The sequence below is a fragment of the Thalassophryne amazonica genome, chromosome 22, assembly GCF_902500255.1.
Source record: "Thalassophryne amazonica chromosome 22, fThaAma1.1, whole genome shotgun sequence".
Lineage (NCBI taxonomy): Eukaryota > Metazoa > Chordata > Actinopteri > Batrachoidiformes > Batrachoididae > Thalassophryne > Thalassophryne amazonica.
This window is the reverse complement of record NC_047124.1, coordinates 28,837,207-28,858,882: the sequence shown is the minus strand read 5'-3', so window position 1 is coordinate 28,858,882 and position 21,676 is coordinate 28,837,207. Positions and strand designations below refer to the sequence as shown.

Genomic DNA, 21,676 nt, shown 5'->3' with positions numbered 1-21,676 from the left:
TATAAATATCTCGTAATATGGCTTCACGTGTAGTGGCTTGTACATTTAAGAAGGTTGCACCATTGAGAAAAACTTTAGTATTACTTAATTTGTATGTCAGCAGTGTAGCACCCTTAGCACTCTTTGCACTAATTGGCAGGTAAGCTTGGTGACATTTGGTCCACTCATGGTGCAACGGTTCTGAGAAAATAAGCTGGTTATAGTTTGTTATACCTGCATCAAGCCATGCCATTGTGAAAACCACCACCCAGTCCACAAAAATGCACCTCCTGAAACAACTCGTCCTCTTCCCACTCAATCCCGTCCATATCCCGCCAGGTGCAAACAGCCGCGCTCAATCACGGCTACACCTGGACACTAGAATCAACCACGTTGTCACATCACAAGACAAGGTAAGAGAGCATCAACCCTGTCGCCAACGGAAGCAAAATTGTGACCAGTGATGGCAAAAAGCAATCTGCATCCACACCACTAGATGACACCAAATGCTACATACTGTAGCTTTAACATATCACATTTAATTTCAATTTATTTTCATTTATATAGCACCAAATCACAACAAAGTTGCCTCAAGGCGCTTCACACAAGTAAGTTCTAACCTTACCAGTCCCTAGAGCAAGCGCACAGGCGAAAGTGGTAAGAAAAAACTCCATCTGATAATTTGAGGAAGAAACCTCAAGCAGACCAGACTCAAAGGGGTGACCCTCTGCTTGGGCCATGCTACCAGCACAATTTACAAAATGGATAAACAGGAAATTTTGGGAGTCCAGGACGGGAGGCCTGCAGAAGTAGACACCACCCCCATCTCTGGATGGAGCCGCACCTCAAACAGAGAGAAAAAACAGAGTCAGGCATCAGAAAAACAACAAATACATCACAATTTGTCAGCATTAAACAACAAGAAAAACAGGAGAAATACTAAGGTGATTGCCAGCACCTAGCCCTAAGCTTCACTAACAGACCCAGACTTTAGATAAAGTTGAGGCTGTGGCACGCTCCGTTTAATAATAAAATAAATTAAAAGAGTAAAAAGCGTAGCAACATACTATGCCAGTATGCTAGCCATACGAAAGGGAAATGCGTCTTCAGTCTGGACTTGAAAGTCTCTACAGAATCTGACTGTTTTATTGATGCAGGGAGATCAGGACTTTTATTTGAATAATCAGGTTTTACCATTTGGAGAAAAATAAAAATGATTACATAACTGTGCAGAATGTGGTCCTTCACTGTGTCCTCCATAAGAGAACAGTGTGTTTGAACATTATCTCCACTTCAAATATTTGATGAAGGGAGTCTTGCTGCAAGGTCGTTTGTCACACGTGAATGGTACGCACACGACAACAGCACAACCTCTTACCCGCTCAACACCCCCAGAACAAGATTGAGAACGAAAAAGGAGCCGAAGATGACGAGAGAGACAAAATAGACCCACGGCAGCTCATAGCCCATAGCGTCCTGCATCTGAGAGCATGAAGAGAGGGAGAGATGGCGGGGTGGAAGGACGAGACGATGAGTTAGAGGAGGGAAAGAGAGAGAAAGGGGAAAATACAAAGGAAAGGAAACAAGAAAATAGCAGTGCACGTAAAAAAAAAGCGCGCAGTGGAACGATCCGGCTAAGCAAGAGCAGCCGTGAGTGTGTATATAAAACCTTTATTTAAGACATAAAACTAAACAGCCTCCATTCCCTTCTTTTCTGCACCGTTCAGACTTCATGCACAGTAGAAATCAAACATTTTAAAGACTTGTTGTTGTCTAACTGTATATTTTTAATCATGTGATAATGTGTCAGATTCATGATAAAACACAGATGTGTGCCTTCACTGTGATTGTGCGCGTGTGCACAGCAGACAGAGCAGAGGCAGCAGGGGTGTAGAGCGATGTGTGTATATACACACACACACACACACACACACACACACACACGGACACACACTTTAATACAGCATATATACATACAGCATACCCACTTTTTCACTTACAGTAAAAGGGTGGAAATGTAAATGCTTTTAACTATGCGTTTGCATACGCATGACGGCTGCCTCGCGTATTTGTGACACTTTCCTCAAGATGCAATATACACAAGAACAGTTGAGGTCGTATCAGGATGATTAACAGCAACAAAAAAAAAAAAAAAAATGGCAGAACGTTTTGAAGAGAGGTTTTGTGTAAACAAGTCCGCAATTACCTACAATAGCTATATGCTGCCGTTGCACAGCGACAAATACGAGGTCTGTTAGAAAAGTATCGGATTTTTTTTTTCAAAAACCATATGGATTTGAATCACGTGTGATTGCATCAGCCAAGCTTGAACCTTCGTGCGCATGCGTGAGTTTCATGGGCGGGACAAAACCACCTCCGTTGCTTTGCACCATGCGGCTCCACCACGACGCGCGGAACTCCTCCGCGCGTCTGTCTCAATGTGCCAAAAAAGTGCTGAAGTCCACGTCTTTTCACAATTCCTGTGCTAGTCAGATGACATACCGGATCAAGACAGCATCCAGTTTAGAAATGAACAGCACATTCCACTGTTACAGGAGTTTTTTTCATGGAAAGAAAAGCGGAGGAGTTCCGCGTGTCGCGGTGGAGCCGCATGGCGCAAAACAACGCCGTGATGAAGCCTCACAGGACATGCTGGGGCATGTCCAGCTCATGCTCAATTTCTTGGACAATCACACGACTGAAAAGCAACCAGAAGCCGTCTGAAAGCCGTCCTGTGAGACCAACACGGAGGTGGTTTTGTCCCGCGCCATGAACGGCACGGTGGCGCAATCCTCCGCTTTTCTTTCCATGAAAAAAACTCCTGTAACAGTGGAATGTGCCGAAAAAGTGCTGATGTCCACGTCTCCTGCCTTTTTGTGAAAGTCAGACGACGTCCCGGATCAACAAAGCCTTCACGTTGGAAATGATCTGGTTGTTTCAGCGGGGCGTGGGCCTGTCAATCGGTGCTCAGAGCGCGACGCGCTCTCAGACGCTGTGGGCCGTCCTTAAAGCGGCAGTAACACTCCTTAATCTGTGTAATCCCCACAAAGTCGTCCCTGAAAGCCATATTAATTTTCCGAACGGTGTCCACCTGGACGTCTCTCACAGTTTCTGGAAAAAAATTGATGCAGCAAAGCTCCAAATCGTTCAGACATTTATTCGCAATAAAAAAACGACGAGAGGGTGGACGACTGTTCACACAAAGCCTGCTCACAGGCGAATGACGCAACCGGCAGGCGTGAAAAAACTCACACATGCGCTTGAAGGTTCAAGCTTGGCTGATGCAATCACACTTGATTCAAATCCAGCTGATAATATTGGCGAATATGAGCTTTTCATGAACATATTATATCTGTTATTTTTTCTTATATGAAAATTTTTATTTTAGTGACTAAACAATGTGGACAAACTATTTAATGACACCATTTCCAGCAGCCAGAGGGTGCTCAAGCATGGCTAGGACCCCCACTACCCCTTGGTCATATTAGCTACAAAAGACAGAAGCAAAGCGACCACTGCCATTCATTTTCAAATATAGGGGGCATTTTACAGCAGCAAGTCACAAGCTGCTGTAAAACACCCCATGGACCCAAAATAGATGAGAGGTGTAGTTTATGCCAATTTTGACACCTGAATGAATTTTAACACCTGAATGAATTAAGTTGTTTGAACTTAAATTTGTAACTTACAAACTTAAGTTCAAACAACTTAATTCATTCAGGTGTTACCAATTATAGCGCTTTTTAAAGTTGGTTCAACTATTCCCTTTTTTCAGTGTAGTATATAGGTAAGTATGTTTACAGGTACGTTCACGATGCAGCCGGCTGTGTACGCAAACGCGTGGTTAAAAAGTATATTTTCGTGCTAAAGCTGATCACCTTAAGAAGATTAACTTGAGCTAAAATGCTATTTATCTTTTTCAAAACATCCACAAAATCTTTGTAGCAGCATAATATAACAGATTATCTTGCAAATGATCCTTCAGGTGCTTTCAGGCAGAGACTTGTTGTCACAGCCATGGCCGTCCTTGCCCTCGCCGCTCCTCCAATACCGACGCTCTTTTTTTATGAAAACACAGGAACATTTTTCAAAGCTGGCAGTTGTTCAACTTTCTCAGCTTCTCACAATACATGTGCAATTATGATAAAAAATACTACTGGGTACAATCAGAACCATAAATGACACCCAAGATACTTGGCAACTAGGCTACATAGGACATTTATGAAAGAGCCCTTTATGAAAGAGAATATAAACGTCACCTCAGCCTTCAGCGTGCTTGCACAGGTTGGACGATGAGTTTTGACAAGTGAAGATTTCAATGTTTCTTGGGAGGCAAAGCAAACAATCACGTAACTGTTTTAGATTTTGGAATTAAAAACTGTACTCAGCTGTGTGCACGGATTGCTGCTAGCTGACTCTTGTGTCTCCACTAATGTGTTTCCATCATAGCCTAAAAGCAGGTGGTGCTTCTTTTCACTGACACCTGCACAGGTGTCTTCGAGCTGACTGGCTGTAACGATGGCATTATGGCAGACGTACAGTAGTGTTCAGAATAATAGTAGTGCTATGTGACTAAAAAGATTAATCCAGGTTTTGAGTATATTTCTTATTGTTACATGGGAAACAAGTTACCAGTAGATTAAGTAGATTCTCACAAATCTAACAAGACCAAGCATTCATGATATGCACACTCTTAAGGCTATGAAATTGGGCTATCAGTAAAAAAAGTAGAAAAGGGGTGTTCACAATAATACTAGTGTGACATTCCAGTCAGTGGAGTCTGTCAATTTTGTGGAACAAACAGGTGTGAATCCGGGTGTCCCCTATTTAAGGATGAAGCCAGCACCTGTAGAACATGCTTTTCTCTTTGAAACCCTTAGGAAATGGGACGTGCAAGACATTGTTCAGAAGAACAGCGTAGTTTGATAAACAGTTGATTGGAGAGGGGGAAAACTTATACGCAGGTGCAAAACATTATAGGCTGTTCATCTACAATGATCTCCAATGCTTTAAAATGGACACAAAAAACATAGACTGTTTGGAAGAAAACAGAAAACAACCATCAAAATGGATAGAAGAATAACCAGAATGGCAAAAGGCTCACCCAATGATCAGCTCCAGGATGATCAAAGACAGTCTGGAGTTACCTGTAAGTGCTGTGACAGTTAGAAGACGCCTGTGTGAAGCTAATTTATTTGCAAGGATCCCCTGCAAAGTCCCTCTGTTAAATAAAAGACGTGCAGAAGAGGTTACAATTTGCCCAAAGAACACATCAACTGGCCTAAAGAGAATGGAGAATAATTTGTGGACTGATGAGAGTAAAATTGTTCTTTTTGGGTCCAAGGGCCGCAGACAGTTTGTGAGACGACCCCAAACTCTGAATTCAAGCCACAGTTCACAGTGAAGACAGTGAAGCATGGTGGTGCACGGATCATATGGGCATGTTTCTCCTACTATGGTGTTGGGCCTATATATCGCATACCAAGTATCATGGATCAGTTTGGATATTTCAAAATACTTGAAGAGGTCATGTGGCCTTATGCTGAAGAGGACATGCCCTTGAAATGGGTGTTTCAATAAGACAATGACCCCAAGCACACTAGTAAACGAGCAAATCTGGTTCCAAACCAAACAAATCAATGCCTCGCAGATGTGAAGAAATCATGAAAAACTGTGGTTATACAACTAAATACTAGTTTAGTGATTCACAGGATTGCTAAAAAAGCAGTTTGAACATAACAGTTTTTGAGTTTGTAGCGTCAACAGCAGATGCTACTATTATTGTGAACACCCCCTTTCTAACTTTTTTACTAATAGCCAATTTCATAGCCTTAAGAGTGGCATATCATGAGTGCTTGGTCTTGTTGGATTGTGAGACTTACTGGTACCTTGTTTCCCCATGAACAATAAGAAATTACTCAAAAACCTGGATTAATCTTTTTAGTCACATAGCACTCCTATTATTCTGAACATACTGTACTTAAGCAGAGTTTTATGATTTGTCGTTCAATCGACTTTACTGCTCTGCAATGATGCTTTAAGTTTAATGCCATTCTTATCGGTGAGGTAGGCTTTTTCACGTGATGGTATAACTGTGACTTATGATTTACACCTGCTTGCAAAAAAATCGTTTCCACTTCCTGCCACTCTGCAATGTGCAAGTCTCTTGTGGCATTCGACATCATTGATACATTAAAGTAACAATTGTGAATGGAAGGATCACAATAGCCTTTGAAAAGCTTAAGCCGTGTCACATGGAACAGCTTGATAGGACAAGAATGCAGAGATCAGGGCATGTCGGCCAGCGTCACACGCTTTGGGCATCTACCGAACACGATGACTTGGGATCTAGAGCTCGGAACACTGTCGCATCAAACCCTTCATCACGTCTACCCCTTAAGTCCACCCTTCTCACATGGCTTTACTAATGATGCCACTAGACCAACCCTTAACTCAAGACCACAACCCCCAGAGACCACACCAACTGAGCTTCCTGTCTTATTGTACAACTGTGGGACTTGACATTAACCAGTGACCTAAGGTGGCCACTAGTTGTCTTTGGTACTTGGTCTCTCCAGAGGATCCCTAGGTACCACTGCAATGACTTGTTTATAGAAATACCCAGTTCTGTCATGTGGTGGATACGGGAATGCACTTTTTGGAAATATATCTCAAACCTTATTAAGGTCATGGATTTCCTGCTGAAATCTGGCACCGTGCTGTTGGCCAAATAAGGCCACCAGATGTCGCAGCAGAAGCTCGCTGTCTGAAAGCACCTTTAGGGATTACAGGCTCATGTAAATACCAAACCACTAAAGTTGGAATCACTGGTGTTACCATAAACTGCATTACATTAAGACTGCATCAGAAAACGAGGACACACTACGGCATATTGTGATGGACCTCAAAAGAAAGAGGCTTTGAAAAGCCCAAGAAGCTGTCCTTGATTCCACATGAGTGCTTTTCAGCGATGAGACAGATCGCAGGGTGCAGTCATATTTAGCAGCTTTTAGCTGCCATTCTATTCCACCAATAGCCCTGCTGTGTAACAGCAGACCTGACATTGATGTCATAATGGTTAAAAGATACAAATGGAATTATTTGAAATATTTGAGGGCAACCTTTCTCAAATATGATTTGCATTGTACCATAAACGGTTCTCTTGAGGAATATTTCATATTCATCCATGTTGACAAAAGCCTGATCACCTCAATCTATTAAAGAATTTCTACAGCAAATGAGTAATTCAAGGAACAAAATCATTATGTAGATTTTCATTCAAATGCAGTTTAATACTTTGAAACTGTGATCCAGTGGAGACAAGACGTGCTGACTGGAAAATGTTGGAAAGGGAGAGCGTACAGAACACACAGTACAATTCTCTGCCAGTCAAAAGTTCATCAGATTATTAGCTTTTCAAGTAACTTCAAAACAACTAGCATGCCAATTAGCTTGTTACGGACAAAAATATTTGTAAACTCTAAATCATATGTTTGTTCGTGTTGGAGCTTATACACAAAATTGATATATTGCGTGAATTCATCAAGCTAGAATACATCATTAATTAAGCATTAATTCATTAAGTCTTTTTTATTTCTTAATATTTCTTATTCATTTAATACTAAATTTAATATTTTCTTTGCTGTAAATGAACTGCATGCTGAATGGAAATGGCTGTTTAATAATTTGTTTTTGTTTTAATCATATAAATATCATGATCATCATCAAATCTGGGTGTGTTAAACCTTTTTGGAAATCTCCATGTTTAAACTACAACATATTAAAAATTTCAGCTCTTTAGCCCAAGGTACATCAGCAAAGTATTGAGCAAAGGATGTGAATCTATTTTTAATAAATTTTCAAAAAATTCAAATAACCTTTTTTCATGTTGTCATTATGGGGTGTTGTGAGTAGAATTTTGAGGGTAAAAAAATGAATTTACTCCATTTTGGAATACATAATACAAAATGCACGAAAAGTGAAGCGCTGTGAATACTTTCCGGATGCACCGTATCGCTGTCAAAGTTGTGGAAAAATGATGGGGCTCATTCACAAAATGAATTACAATCAGTACACCATTGCGCCTCCTAAAGCTTTTATGATATCTTTGAGGCACGAATAAAAAACAATCTTTGCCCTGAAAATGGTTTCTGAAATATAACAGGGCTACATTTTAAAACAATGAGCACTAGAAATGTTATTCTATACACGATACACAATTTTATCCAATGTTTTGATAAATTTGTGCTTTCATTCAGTTTTCCGTGCACTGACAACATTGCAGAGGGTACGTCCCAAGGATTTTCCAAAGTTTAAGAATAATCCCTTGCAGTGCAAGTGTTTTCAACATTTCTTGAAAAGTCATCCCCAAGATTCACCTCAGCGAGCTTTGGTAGCCACTCTGACAGGTTGGCACTAATTCGTTAACGCACCACAAATCCCTTCACGCAGCTTTTTTTCTTTTTTGCCATTAAGATAGGGTGCTTAGTCTCTCTTAACTTGAACTCCCCAATGTGAGACCCGTAGGCTACATTTGGTGGCCACTCTGTTTTGGCCTTGACAAATTTGCTGCAAAGAAATAGCGTGTTTATTATTTTTAAACTTTATTTTAGATTTAGAATAAGTGTCTATAAATTGTAAAAATGTATGTTTCCAATTCACACATCAGTAATTTTTTACATTTAGTCCTCCATGTAGATTCATTTCATTTCATTCTCAGATTTCACTTCATTCACATTCAAGGAAAGAATTAACAGATTTGCTCTCAAAACGTGCTTTTAAAGTTACACGCGGCTTGAAATGAGCTTATTTGTCAGTTTCTTTGACTTCGAAAGCTTTTGTATGGTGGCCACGAGTGCCACCGCTGAATGTTGTCAGTAAAAGGCAATTAGCGAAGTTACTGAGGGTCCTTGAAGCTCAGTAGGTGTAGTGAAATTCATGTGATGAGGAGACAGGCTGGTGTGTTGTACTGGTTCTCAAGTGTGTGTGCAAATCAATCAAAATGTGTGTAAACTACTTAAAACATGATCACAAATCAATCAAAATGTGAACAAATTGTACCTTGTGCACACACAATAGCATTTCCAAGGTGAAGCGAAACAATCCTTCGACCTAGAACTTCAGTTCAAGGACTTCAACAAAAATATTGCATGAACCATTTTGGAGTTATAGCCATTTGTATACACAGTCCCTCCAATTTCCAGTATTTGGACAAACCAAACTGAAAGTTTTCCATCAAACAAATCATCACTTTTTCAGCCAGTTTTCTTTAGACAAGTCAGACGATGAATACATGAACATTTCGAAGTCAAGACTTTGTCGATTTAAATAATAAAATAAGACTAATCTCCAGCACTCGTGGTGCTAAACAGCACATTTATCATTTATGGGTTATGTGGCTACATACTGTTGTGGTGTCCGACTCACCCAGTAGAGCACGTCCGTCCAGCCCTCCATGGTTATGCACTGGAACACAGTCAGCATGGCGAAGGCAAAGTTGTCAAAATTAGTGATGCCGTCATTGGGGCCCTCCCATCCTACATTGCAATGTGTTCCATTCTGAATACAATGGCGACCGTGAGAGCCGTTGGGAGCGCAGGGTGCCGGCTTTTCCTCTGCAATGATGGCTAATAGAAGAGGGCGAAGAAAGAAACATATTCATGTGTTCACATGTTAGCAGGAACACTTAAATACTAATTTTAATAAAATATCTAAAATGGTTATATGTGACATATAAAATGTCCAGTGGAAGTTTGGTCTTTGTTGGCATATATATTCTGGACAAACCCTCCATGAGGTCACCCAAAGGTTTTCTGAAGGGATGGTTTGAATCTCAGTTGGGGCAGTTCCAAATGTTGCCATCTTGGCAGTTCCTGACACTGCCTAACTCCTGGCCAATCCATAAATGGGCAAAGAAGCATGGGCAAGACCGGCATCATACAAGATCGACGACTGAAGTCCAAATACGTGCCTCATCTTAGAGTTACCAAAGAAGCCAAAACTAACAGGCTAATCAGTGTTAAGTGTTTATTTAACACATAGATTTTTTTTTTTTTGCAGATTGGGTGGTGAGTTTCATCATGGTTGACTTGGGTGTAGGTATTAAAAATTATGGCTGGTATATTGACTCAGTATCACCAAGCTGATTAATGCTAATGGTGCTAACTTACAAGTGAAATAATGTAAAAATTTTGCTCAGTAGAAATACTGGAGCACAGACTTTTTAGATAGTTCATTCATAAAATTAACCACACAACAACCCATATTATCTCCGATACTTGTATCAAAATGCTCAAAAAGCATGGAGTTGAATCCACAGCAGCTAGCAGCCACTGCTAGCTACCTCTGCGAGCGCGATCTTGGACTCACTGAAAAACACCAGCTGTCACTCAAAGGGCCCACACCTGTAATTATTTGCACTTTTATGGCTTAAAATTAGGCCTGGGTGATATATCAATTTTATCGTTAATTCAAGTTATTTGTTGCGGATGGTTTAAAAAATAAAAAATTAGAGTTTTTTTCTCCTCTTGTTGCGGCGCATCTTTTTCTTTTTGTCCCCAGGACCTTCTGTAGCTCCCCCCTCCCTGTCCCGTTTCCTTCACACAATAACAAACATGGCTAACTGCTAATGGAGAGTGAGTTTCGTCAGTGGTTTGGGATTACTGTGACAGACGTGGAACAAGTGACTGCACGCTGCAAAGTTTGTCTAAAGCCCATTGCAACAAAACGCAGCCGCACAATAAACTTATTCCAGCATGTAAAACAGAGGCATCCAGCTGTGTGGAGAAACGCCACACTTTACGAGGGAAACAAGAGTGCAAACTCCCGCTAAAAAGCATCTTACTCTGGTGCGATTATTTGTCCAAGTGTGGCTATACTAAAATACGAAATGGAAAATGCAAATAGAGCCAAATAATCACGAAATGGGCGTAAAAGTAATGAAATGGGGCAGACTGACCCAGACTGACTCCAAATATGATTCAATTAATTACTTTTATTGAATTATTTTTAAGCGAAATGGAGTGAAATGGGGACTGATAATAACGAAAAGGGGTAAAACGTAACGAAATAGAGAGACTGACTCAAAATATGATTAAATTATTTACTTTTATTTAATTATTTTAAGTGAAATGGAGCGAAATGGGGACTGATAATAACGAAACGGTGGTTAAACGTAGCAAATTGACTCCAAATATGATTCAATTAAGTTTTTTTTTTTTTGCTAAATAGGATGAAAGGGGGACTGACAATGACAAAATGGTGTAAAACTTAACGAAATGGAGCAGACTGACCCATTAATTGAAGTTTCATTTCTTTAACGGCAGATGGCGCGCCTGCCCCTACTACATGGACTGAGCACATCTCACAAAAAACAAAAGCTAAACAATTAAATAAAAGTAATTATTTGGAGTCAGTCTGGTTCACTCTGCTCCATTTTGTTACATTTTACCCCCATTTCATGATTAGTAGTCCCCATTTATTTTCCCAGGTAACTGACATTAGCTCAGGGCATACTGCAAACACATTAAAGTGAATTCATTGTACACGTTTGACAAATGTACAATGCAAAGTAAAGATAAGTTATGTATGTATATATGTACAATGAGAATAAAGGCTCTTCTTCTTCTTTTTCTAAATGTAGTTACAATCCAAAATACTTCTTAAAAGAGAGGTCTGACATTTTTCAACCTAGGCTTTATTTGTAGAGGTTTTGGAGAGTCATCCTCTCACTCAAGACAAAAATGAGTTTAATTGGTGCATTATTGATTGAGAATACAAACAATGTCATGGGCTAAATGGCTCATTAGTGTTTTTGGATGTGCCAATTAGAAATGGTCAGAGTAAACTACGTCTTATTACCACTGAACAGGCAAATACATCATTAGAAGTGTCTGGTTGCATGGATAGTTTACCCGTGGAGGGAAATGTGTGCAAATGTACCTCACTAAATTATACAGTTAGCTACTTAGCTTAGTGTCTTAACCACTGGCTGGCCCTGGGCTTGTTCTGTATGACGTTGGACCTCATCTGCAATCCACATTACTGTAACGAGAAGGGGGGTGGGGGGATAGCAGTGCAGTTTTGACTCGTCTTCAGGGGTACACCCGTGTAAATTGTGTCAACAGGAGAAAAACTGTCAAGGAATACAAAGAACTTGTTTTCTGAGGAAATTGCTACCTGACAAGCCAGGAAGGAGGTCATACTACATGCACCGTACATCAGAAACAGTTCTGATCTGTATTTGAATCAATGCGAAATACGTTGCATTTATTGGGCTGATTTTGATTGGAATCAATCAGATTTGGACTTTGCAAGTAGATATGTTTTTGAAATGTGCCAACATGCTGCTGGTGAGCGAGCAAACACTGAACAGATTAGTGGCCATCAGGTATGTCGATGTTTTGCTTCCAAAACCGCAAACGATTTGTGGTGAAAATTTGATCAAGCCTTTGTAAAACATTTTAATTATCATATTGTGATGCCTGTATTGAACTGTACTGTTTTTTTTTTGAATACCATAACATGCCAATGACTGTATGGAAGAAATAAATAACCTTTTTCAGAAATTCACAAATAATTTATAAACTATATAAACAGGAAACAGATAATATCAAGTATGACAATTTATTCTTCAGAACAATTTGTTCCCTTCAAGTTAAATGTTCACTACAGATTGTTCTCTGCATAATTAGTGTGAGCAGCAATGTAATTATGTATCGTATTATCGTGACAGGTCGTGGAGCTCGTGCATCATTCCGTCGAATACATGCCGAACAATATATGCGCATAAAATAAATGGCCTCAAATCTCAAAAACCTCCTAACAATTTCTGTTTCTGTCGTCTGAGGTCAAAGCTCTGGGTCATAAAAAGCCAGTAATTTGCTCCTCCTCCCCAGGAAAATGGTGCTCAGTCCCGTGGAGACAAGCGCCGTGTCAGGCTGGTGTCTCTGGAGTTGTTGCGAAAACAGTCAGTGTTAATTTGATTGTGTTAATTTCCATCAGAACACAAGTGCACATATTCCTCAGGGTGCATATATGTGTGATGTTGCGTGTGTGTGTGTGCCCAGAGGCTGTTTGCTGCCGTTTGACACATTTCACTAACATCTAAACAGGTTTTAAACCTCAAGCGGATTCTCCGCCAAAGCAAACAGACACTATATGAAAACTATCTCAGTCTGTCGAACAGCGAGTTCATTCATTCACTGGGTGTGTGACAACACGACGTCCACACTGAGCTCAGCAATGACAAGACGGTGGTCAGCAACCACTTTTGTAGCCACGATCCCTTTTCAGGGCAGTTGATGAGCAAAGATCCACCAGATGGAGTCAGGACATCTGTTCCACACGTCACCCCACTTTTAGCTACCAGAGCGCATTGAGAAATTAATGTCTAACAAACCCTTCCACACCTACCTTCATCTTTAATCACAAATTTGTAGGAAAAGTAAAAAGGAAAAAAAAAAAACTGAATGGTGTTTGCTACAAAAACAACAATAAAAAGAAAAATAAATGTGCAATTACGCGATTTAACCCATTTTGCATGATAAACAGCTGAAAAATGGTTGCACTTAAACATACTTAAAGCTGTACTCCCTTTTGATTTTTTTTTTTTTTTTTTTGCACCATTTACATCTTTTAAAAAAGGGATTTTATTTGGCACCACTATATTTTGTTAATTTGTATTCAAGTAAGCATTCACAATATTTAATTTAATTTAACTTTTATTTAACCAGGTTAATCCCACTGAGATCAAGATCTCTTTTACAAGGGAAACCTGGACAATTATGAAGTTTCCAGTCCACCTGACCTGCATGTCTTTGGATGTGGAGGAAACCGCAGCATCTGGAGGAAACCCACACAAACACGGGGAGAACATGCAAACTCCACACAGAAAGGCCCCAGTTGGGAATTGATCCCATGATCTTGTTGTGAGGCAACAGTGCTAACCACTAAGCCACTGTGTTGCCATATTATTATTTAATATTTATATAATATTTATCTGCAATATTACCAAATTGTTGTGGCTGGACGTTTTGACTGCAAATAATTTAGAATTTTGGCCCACATGGGTCAAAATACAGCAACAAAATGTCACAAGTTCCTTTCTGTGGCAACATCGTGGATGATGGGGGGCATCCAGACATTGGACACCTATGTTGTATGCTGTTCACAGATCGACTAGCACTGCTATGCTACATATGCTAATGTTAGCATTGTGCATCTGAAGAAGCATGTTAGTAAATGTAACGGAAAGGGCACAAAGCAAAACAAAACAAAAAATCTTCCATGTAAAACTGAAGCAAAAACACTGTGATGAAAAAATAGGAGTTCAGAGATCCTCTTGGGAAATCAAAGATGTACATATTTCGCAGACATGTTTGAACAGGAAAGAGAGTTCTCACACATGTCCACTGTGTCACAGTTCCATTTTCCAGGGGAGAGGTCAATGTTTTATCATACAGCTTTATAAGATGCCTTTGAAAAACAACAGTTAAAAAATTAAGTAAACGTAACAGTTGCTATTCTGCTTCACCTCAGGGACCCTTGGTGGTTACACTCCACAGGCACACTTTGACGCATTGTGCGCAGATCTGTTAACTCACAGAAAACCTCACTTGAGTCAACAGTATTATCTCAGGACCTGTCTGTTCTTCTTTATCATGATGGCAATGCTGTCTCATTCTGCAAACACAAGATGCGTTTGAAAGAGTCGGGAGCGCTGCCGTCATGGTATGTAAAGCTGTATGTTCTGCAAGAGCAGCGCTGCGCTTATACTCTGCCCGCTACTCTCTTTGAAGACTGAGAACTTCTCAAAGTGAGTGAAAGAGAGAGGCTGCGGTGGTGAAACCTCACAGAAGAGAGTGCGTGACTGTCTTCAACCCAAACAAAACTGTGAATCAGTCAAACAAAACATCATTTTGTGATTGTTTCGTGTGGCCCAACCTTTTTTGGCTCCACCATGGCAATTCACAAGGTCTCTGGAAGAACTAAATTATTGTTAAGCAAATTTAATAGAAGTGACTTTATGTTGAAACGTCAACACTGTTGCCCAGCAAGAAGGTTGTAGGATTGCTTCCCACCTGGTCCTTTGTGTGTGGAGTGTTCATGTTCTCTGTGTTTTCCAGGTGCATTTGTCAACTTCTGTCAGTGGCCCTGAGATAGACTGGCATCTGGGGTATACCCCACCTCTCGCCCAATGAAAGCTGGGATAGGCTCCAGCTCCCCCGTGACCTTTAAGGCCTGGTCACACGGTGATAGCTGAACGAAGGAAAAAGTCAAAAAGCCACAAATCGTTGAGAAAAAGTGGACAAATGAGCCGGCACCTCTCCCATCACCGAAAAGCCTGCGAGTGCAGAGCGCATGAAAGACTGAAATGAAACCGAAACTAACAAAAGAAAATCAAAGCAAATGGCGACCTTAATGCTTTGCAGCTGCAGGATCTGGTTGTCTTGACAACATGTCTGTCTTCACTACAACATATGCGTGCACATGCACACTGCAGCCAAAGACAGCTGCAATGTGCGTAAACAATTAAAGTAGTTGATCAAACGCTCTTGTCGCTATTGTTTCTTTATGGAAACGTTGTGTTTCGTCCCACAAATGGACGACTTACGTTCATCTCGTCGGATCTTTAGTTATTGATCTGTTCAGATATCATCAATGTTCGTGCAAGATGTCGGACATGGGAGGTTGGACGAAGTTGGACGACAATTAAACGGAATGCTGATGGTACGGGAACTACACAAATGATGAGGAACCGGAATACAGATGAATTGAAGTTGTCGTCAGGATTCGTTCATATTTTTAACAGTTTGAAAATTCTGACGAAGCACCAGCTACAGAAACGGTTAAACCATGTCTCCGAAAGTCAGTGCAAGTCCAGATTTCTTGTTTTGTTTTGGCTTGCCGTGTGACCGGGGCTTTAATTGGAATAAGCAGCTGTAGAAAATGAATGAAACTGCATATACTGTATTTGTGCGTCAGAGTGCCCAGGGCGCACCCTGCCAAATTCTGCCTGAAGAGCGGGTGGGGCGATGACTAAACGTGGCCAATATTATGTTCATCGGAACGCTCGTTTGAATAAAATGTCTGATTTACTCACAAATAAAAAATAAATCACAAATGACTCACTGTTTTTGTCCTTTTATGTCCTTTTCTCATTCATTAAATGTGTTCTTTGTCAGCTGATGTCTGGCGAGTCAGTTCAGTTCTTTGAGTGGACGTCAGATAGAGAACTTTCCCAATGGTTTTTCTGTCCTGTACTTGTTTGTAACTTGCCACTGGACGCCCAGTCGATGTTAAGCGACTTTTGCATAAAATCTTTCACAGCAGAATTTCATCTTAACTTTCACAAAGCTAGAAATTGCCTCGAAATAGTTCCTATTTTCTAGCACAAGAGTTTTTCAAAATTAGAGCACATTTCAACATAAATAAACAACATCAACTCTGCTTTGTTTTTAATAATTATGGGTGAGTGGTGTTCAACCAACTTTCTTCTAAAAAGGGGAGTAGACTGATGAACGGCCAGGGCTGTCCAGCGTGCGGATATGGTAATTCACGCAAGTTGAATATTTTGTTGAACAAGTTGAATATCCAGTCATATTAATTTATAGCCAAAGGGAAGAGTTTGGTCACTTCTGTTTTAAGGGGAGAAAATAAATCAAAGACAGATCCATAAAATCCCTGAAAACAGACATCACAACACCACCCCAGTTCTTACGGGAAGGTGCGGGGATGGTGGGAGTCGGACACTCCTCCACACTGCCATACAACGCCCCTTTGTCGTGTTGTAGATAACACCTAGCTTGAGCTGAAATAGCATACAGTGGCCAGCTCTGCTCCTAAGCGATGTCAGGCGACAATCTGATTTATTCATGCATTGCCCAAACTACCAGTGGTGGGCACAATTCCGCTAATCCACTAATCACTAATTAGTGAAGCTAACATTTTTGTTAGTGGATTAACTTTTCAGGTAACTCTGAAAACCATCAGCGGACGAATTAGCTTCTGCAAAATTTAGTTCCGCTAACTTTCAGTCTACTAACTTTTTGTTTTTTTTGCTGGCAAAGTGGCAAATTTAACGGTCAAAAATGTTTGTAAAATCATACACGTTCTGTTCATGAACACAAAGAGGTAGCTAACACTTCCGGTTCACAGGTCAGAGTACACAAGCGCAGACAAGACAAGAAGTTACACTGTAGACAAAAATGCTATGTAAGCAGCTCAAAAGTCAGTATTTATTTATTTAATTTAATTTTCGTGCATTTGTTTTGTGTTAGTGAACCCAATACGGATGAGCGGTAGCTCCGCTAACAGTTTATAAATATATAATATAGAGAAACTGTGACTTCTAATACTGCGCTTTACTGCTTTTGATAAACATGATGACAGTGTTTGGGGTTTTATTTTTTATTTATTTACTTTTTGTGTGTTCCTTTTTTGTTTGTGATTGCTTTTGAATTTACCCACCAGCCCCATGCAGCGCTTAAACTCGAAACAGTCTTATCAGTAGCTGACAGTGTAATCCAAAGTGGCCGCGACAGAGTCAATATTAAAAGCTCGTGGTTAGCGGCTAGCTGTAACTCCTGCTAATTTTTTTATCGGTTTATCGGTTTAGCGTTATAAAAGTTAACTTTTCAGTTAGCGGTTTAATAGTTATCAAAGCTAACTTTTAGGTTAGCTGTGCAAACTACATCATGACTAATTAAGTGAGCCAATACTTGCTCAGACTACACGCTCTGTGCATCACAAAGCTGAGCTGATTTGATTTTTTTTTTTAATTTAACCTTTATTTAACCAGGTAAGTTATTAAGAAAAAAAATTCTTATTTACAATAATGATCTGGTGGATAGGGAAAACACAGAGGTAAATCACAAATCACAAATGTGGATCACACAACATATTTTACAGGTGGACACACCACAAATGGTCTTGTGCTATGCACTTTAGACAATTGTCAAGATAGGGCCCAAAGAATATCCAAAACAAGTTTACACTTTAGACCATGCGATCATTTGACATTAAATTTGACATAAAATGCAACTGTCCCTGCACACTCTTTCTGCAGTGAATACAAAATGCCCATTTGGCAGATGACTTTACAACACTTCTACTCAAAAGTGAAAAACTATCAGTGGCCATACATCCACAAAGCAGCTTACCATCACCACACACAGAGTCACCCTCAAAAAAAAAAAAAAAAAAATTGCTCTCTCTCATGCTTTTACCGGCCACAAATACACAGGCTGCAGTACTCACGATTCTTGGCTTGTCATCGTCCATGCCCTCCTCTTCATTCTCCGGGTCGATATCTTCAGCCTGAGTGATCCAGTCCAGATAGCCCTACAGTCACACACAAACACTGTCATTAGTGTGTCGCTCAGCGCTCCTGTCACATCAGCAGAGCAGCGCTTGTATCATGGCTGCTTCATTTCTCCACACCGATGGGATTTGTTCTTCTCTTTGAACGTGCTCCTTGCTGGTGTTAAGAAGGGTTGTTCCCTTTGTGATGTCACCTTTAGTCCTTTTGTTTCTGCTTAATGGCAGGTGTGCAGCTTAGATCAACCTACCTTGAGGTCCTCTTCCAACTGCTGTTTCTCTCTGAGTTTCTGGAAGTCTCCACGTGCCTTTGCCTTCTCCCTCTCCTTAGAAAACTCTCTGAGAAAACAGAAGGAGAAGACAAAGAATCTGAAAGTCTAGACTGAAGAGGTCTAAAATACACAAAGTAGAATAACATTATGAGGAGACTGTTGTGCTTCACAGAGGAAAAAACTGCAGAGATGAAAGACAAAAAGCTCTGCCAAGAAGAGAAGATGTTAGTGCGTAAATACAGACAAATGCACATTCAGATAGACACAAAGAATCTTTAAAGCTACAGTGTGCAGGATGTAGTGTCATCTAGTGGTGAGGCTGCAGATTGCATTATGCCGTCACCAGTCACAATTTTGTATCTCTTCACATTGTCGATTCTTTGGTGACAGGGATTTCTGATCCCTTGGGTTTTCTTTTAATAAGCATAACCAAGGGTTTATTAGGCTTGTTAGCCTGAGCTAGCAACCAGTAGATGGTGTGCAGGGAAGTAAGTATGCCCCCTTTGGGCTTCTACACCAACATGGTGGCCTCCATGTTGATGGTCTCATTCCGAGCTTACAAAAACACATGATACATTGCTGCAGGTATTTCTACACAAATTAACAGGTGGATATGAATGCTATACTCCATTCCTGCTAATAAATGCCCATATATCCTAAACACTGTAGCTTTAAGGATCAGCTTTAGGGTCCGCTCTTACACCCAGTAGAAAGGAGTCCACAAACCAAGTATTATTGCTACTTTTCAACTCACACTATTGCCATTTTCATGCCCATGTTCTTTCAATAGCTAGCTTACTTCTGCTCATCTGTCGCAACCATGGGTGTGTTGGTCTTCATTCCTCATTTTCAAATACCTCTATATATGTAGCCTTGACAACTGGTTACCCAATCATTTGTATGGAAACGTCCGTGATGTCCAACATATGTGCTAAGCTCCGCCTTCCATTTTTTTTTCAGTTTGGAATTTGCCTCGAATATGTTGAACAAAAAAAGGACTTTTACATAGATTTCAGAGAGACAGTGTGCACTGTGCAACAGGAAGCTAGCATTGGAAAGCTAACAATTTTTGGAATGCTAACAAGCTAGCTTCTTCAATTCAGTTGTTTAATCACTGGGGGGGGGGGGGGGGTTGCACCTGTGGGACATAAAGGAGATCAGGTGGCATAAAAAGACGAAGGAGGTGGGAGAAGATGCAGCTCATATGCTTCACCTCAGGGAGCTCTGGTGCATGATTGATGGTCTGTGCTCACGCAGTTTGATACTTTATGTGCAGAACTCTTTCCTCAAAGTAACAAACTGTCTCTTAAAGAGAAAGAGAGGTGGCCCTCTGATTGGTTTATTTCATGTTGGGCCCAAAACACAATAACTGAGGAAACACACAAAGCCTTTTGTTGCTTTGCCCCAAATGCATTATGTGCTTTAGACCGTGCAGCATTGATGAATAACGATGACTGAAATGTGATAAAGTGTGAGTGCGGTACACCAAGAAGTGGTGAGCATGTCACCTTCCACATGACACACCACTCTCTTAGATCAGGGGGCAGACAGAGAAGACCTTCATTTTGTTGTTATATACTGAATAGAATCTGCTGTTTTAATATGATTTTGAACAAGATTTAAACAATTTGAGTACTGAATCCAAATTAATGGCAGGGACTTGGAACTCCTGGAGTGATGAAACCTGCTGAAATGACATCAAGGTTTCAGGGCAGCAGAAATAATTCAGGAACACTCCATTAAAACCTGCACTAGGGGAACCTCAGCACCAGGTGAGGAGATAAATGTGGATGAAATATGACAGGACGTGCAGAAACATTTGCAGTTTAAAGGAGCACAATTGTTATTCAAAGGTTTAGTGAATGTAAAATGATCAAACATCGGCACAAATGTCTTCTGAATATTTGTATTGTTGAACTGATAGACTGCTGAATATTTGTGCTGGTACAGTTGAACTGATAGATTGCTTGTCAGTTTGAGATCTTGTTTTTTTACATTCTTAGTGTACAAAGTCCATCGTAATCTGTAAGCAACACTTCTCATGACTGACAGAACATCTGGTCCTGTTATAGTTGCATTTAAATGCTTTTAAACTGCCACACAAATCATATAATTTATAGTGGGACAGCTAGGACCCCCCACCCACCCAACCTTCCCAAGAACTACATTTTTCATGACCCCAAAACATAATCAGGATGTTGCCAAAAATGAAAAACTGGCCTCAAGCTTGATATTCAAGATGGGACGCAATATGGCCACCAAAACTGTTCCGACTTCTCATTAAAACAAATTCAACAACATACAAATGACTTAATTTTTAATGACATTTTCCATGAAAGGTGAGTTTTAGGTCCCATTAATACATTTATGCATCAATCATTTCATTCGTGAATTTTGAAAATTGAAAATAGTGACCATAATAGCCACCAAATGACTGTTTCCCATTACCAATACACCTACAGTGTTTCATAGCAACAAACAATAGAATTAATAACAATGAATTTTAGGTCATTTTGGACACCATGTTAAATATCTGGCTTCAGGCCACACTAAAAAACCAACATGGGTGTTTGTTACATGAACCTAAGTCTAACATGTAGCTTCTACGATCTTGTATGATATAAAATCAAATTTTATGGTTGAACACATTCAAATCATGTAGTTTTAACATAACATGCAAAGACTTAAAATTTTACTTGATCAGTGAACATAATAAAATTATGGAAAGTATTTCCACCCAAGTAAAATGCGTTAACTTAGCCAGAAACAATATTGCTGAGTGATCTCAATGTAAATTTGTTGGGTCAACATGAAGAAATTGCATTCCTGTTACTTAACTACCATGGTTCAAGCCAACTAGATTTGTAAAGGTAAATGTAGGCCTAATGTAAATTTGTTGGGTCAACATGATGCATTTGCGTTACTGTTACTTTATTACTATGGCTCAGGCCAACTAGATTTGTAAGGGTAAATATAACAAAAAAAGTAAGCCCCTTTGGCTGCTCCATTGTTTGCATTCGGGGTCACCACAGCAAATCCAAAGTTACAAATTTACATTGAGCTCACTCAGCAAAATTGTTTCTGGCCAAATTAATACTTGGGTGGAA

The 21,676-nt window shown here is 40.1% G+C and overlaps 1 protein-coding gene across 4 annotated transcripts in view; it reads right to left on the bottom strand.

Annotated features, from left to right (window-relative positions):
* The window catches only part of cacna1c (calcium channel, voltage-dependent, L type, alpha 1C subunit), a 531,481-nt gene that overhangs the window by 167,303 nt on the left and 342,502 nt on the right, over positions 1–21,676 (bottom strand). For 2 of the 4 annotated variants that reach the window (XM_034163902.1, XM_034163901.1), the window contains exons 1-2: positions 9,406–9,686; positions 1,358–1,461 (exon numbers count right to left, since the gene is read on the bottom strand). In XM_034163902.1, the coding sequence (XP_034019793.1) occupies positions 1,358–1,461; positions 9,406–9,462 (161 nt within the window). In that variant the 5' untranslated portion in view covers positions 9,463–9,686. Of the gene's footprint in view, positions 1–1,357; positions 1,462–9,405; positions 9,688–21,676 lie in introns of those variants that run through there. The other 2 variants (XM_034163900.1, XM_034163903.1) reach the window with 2 other exon arrangements.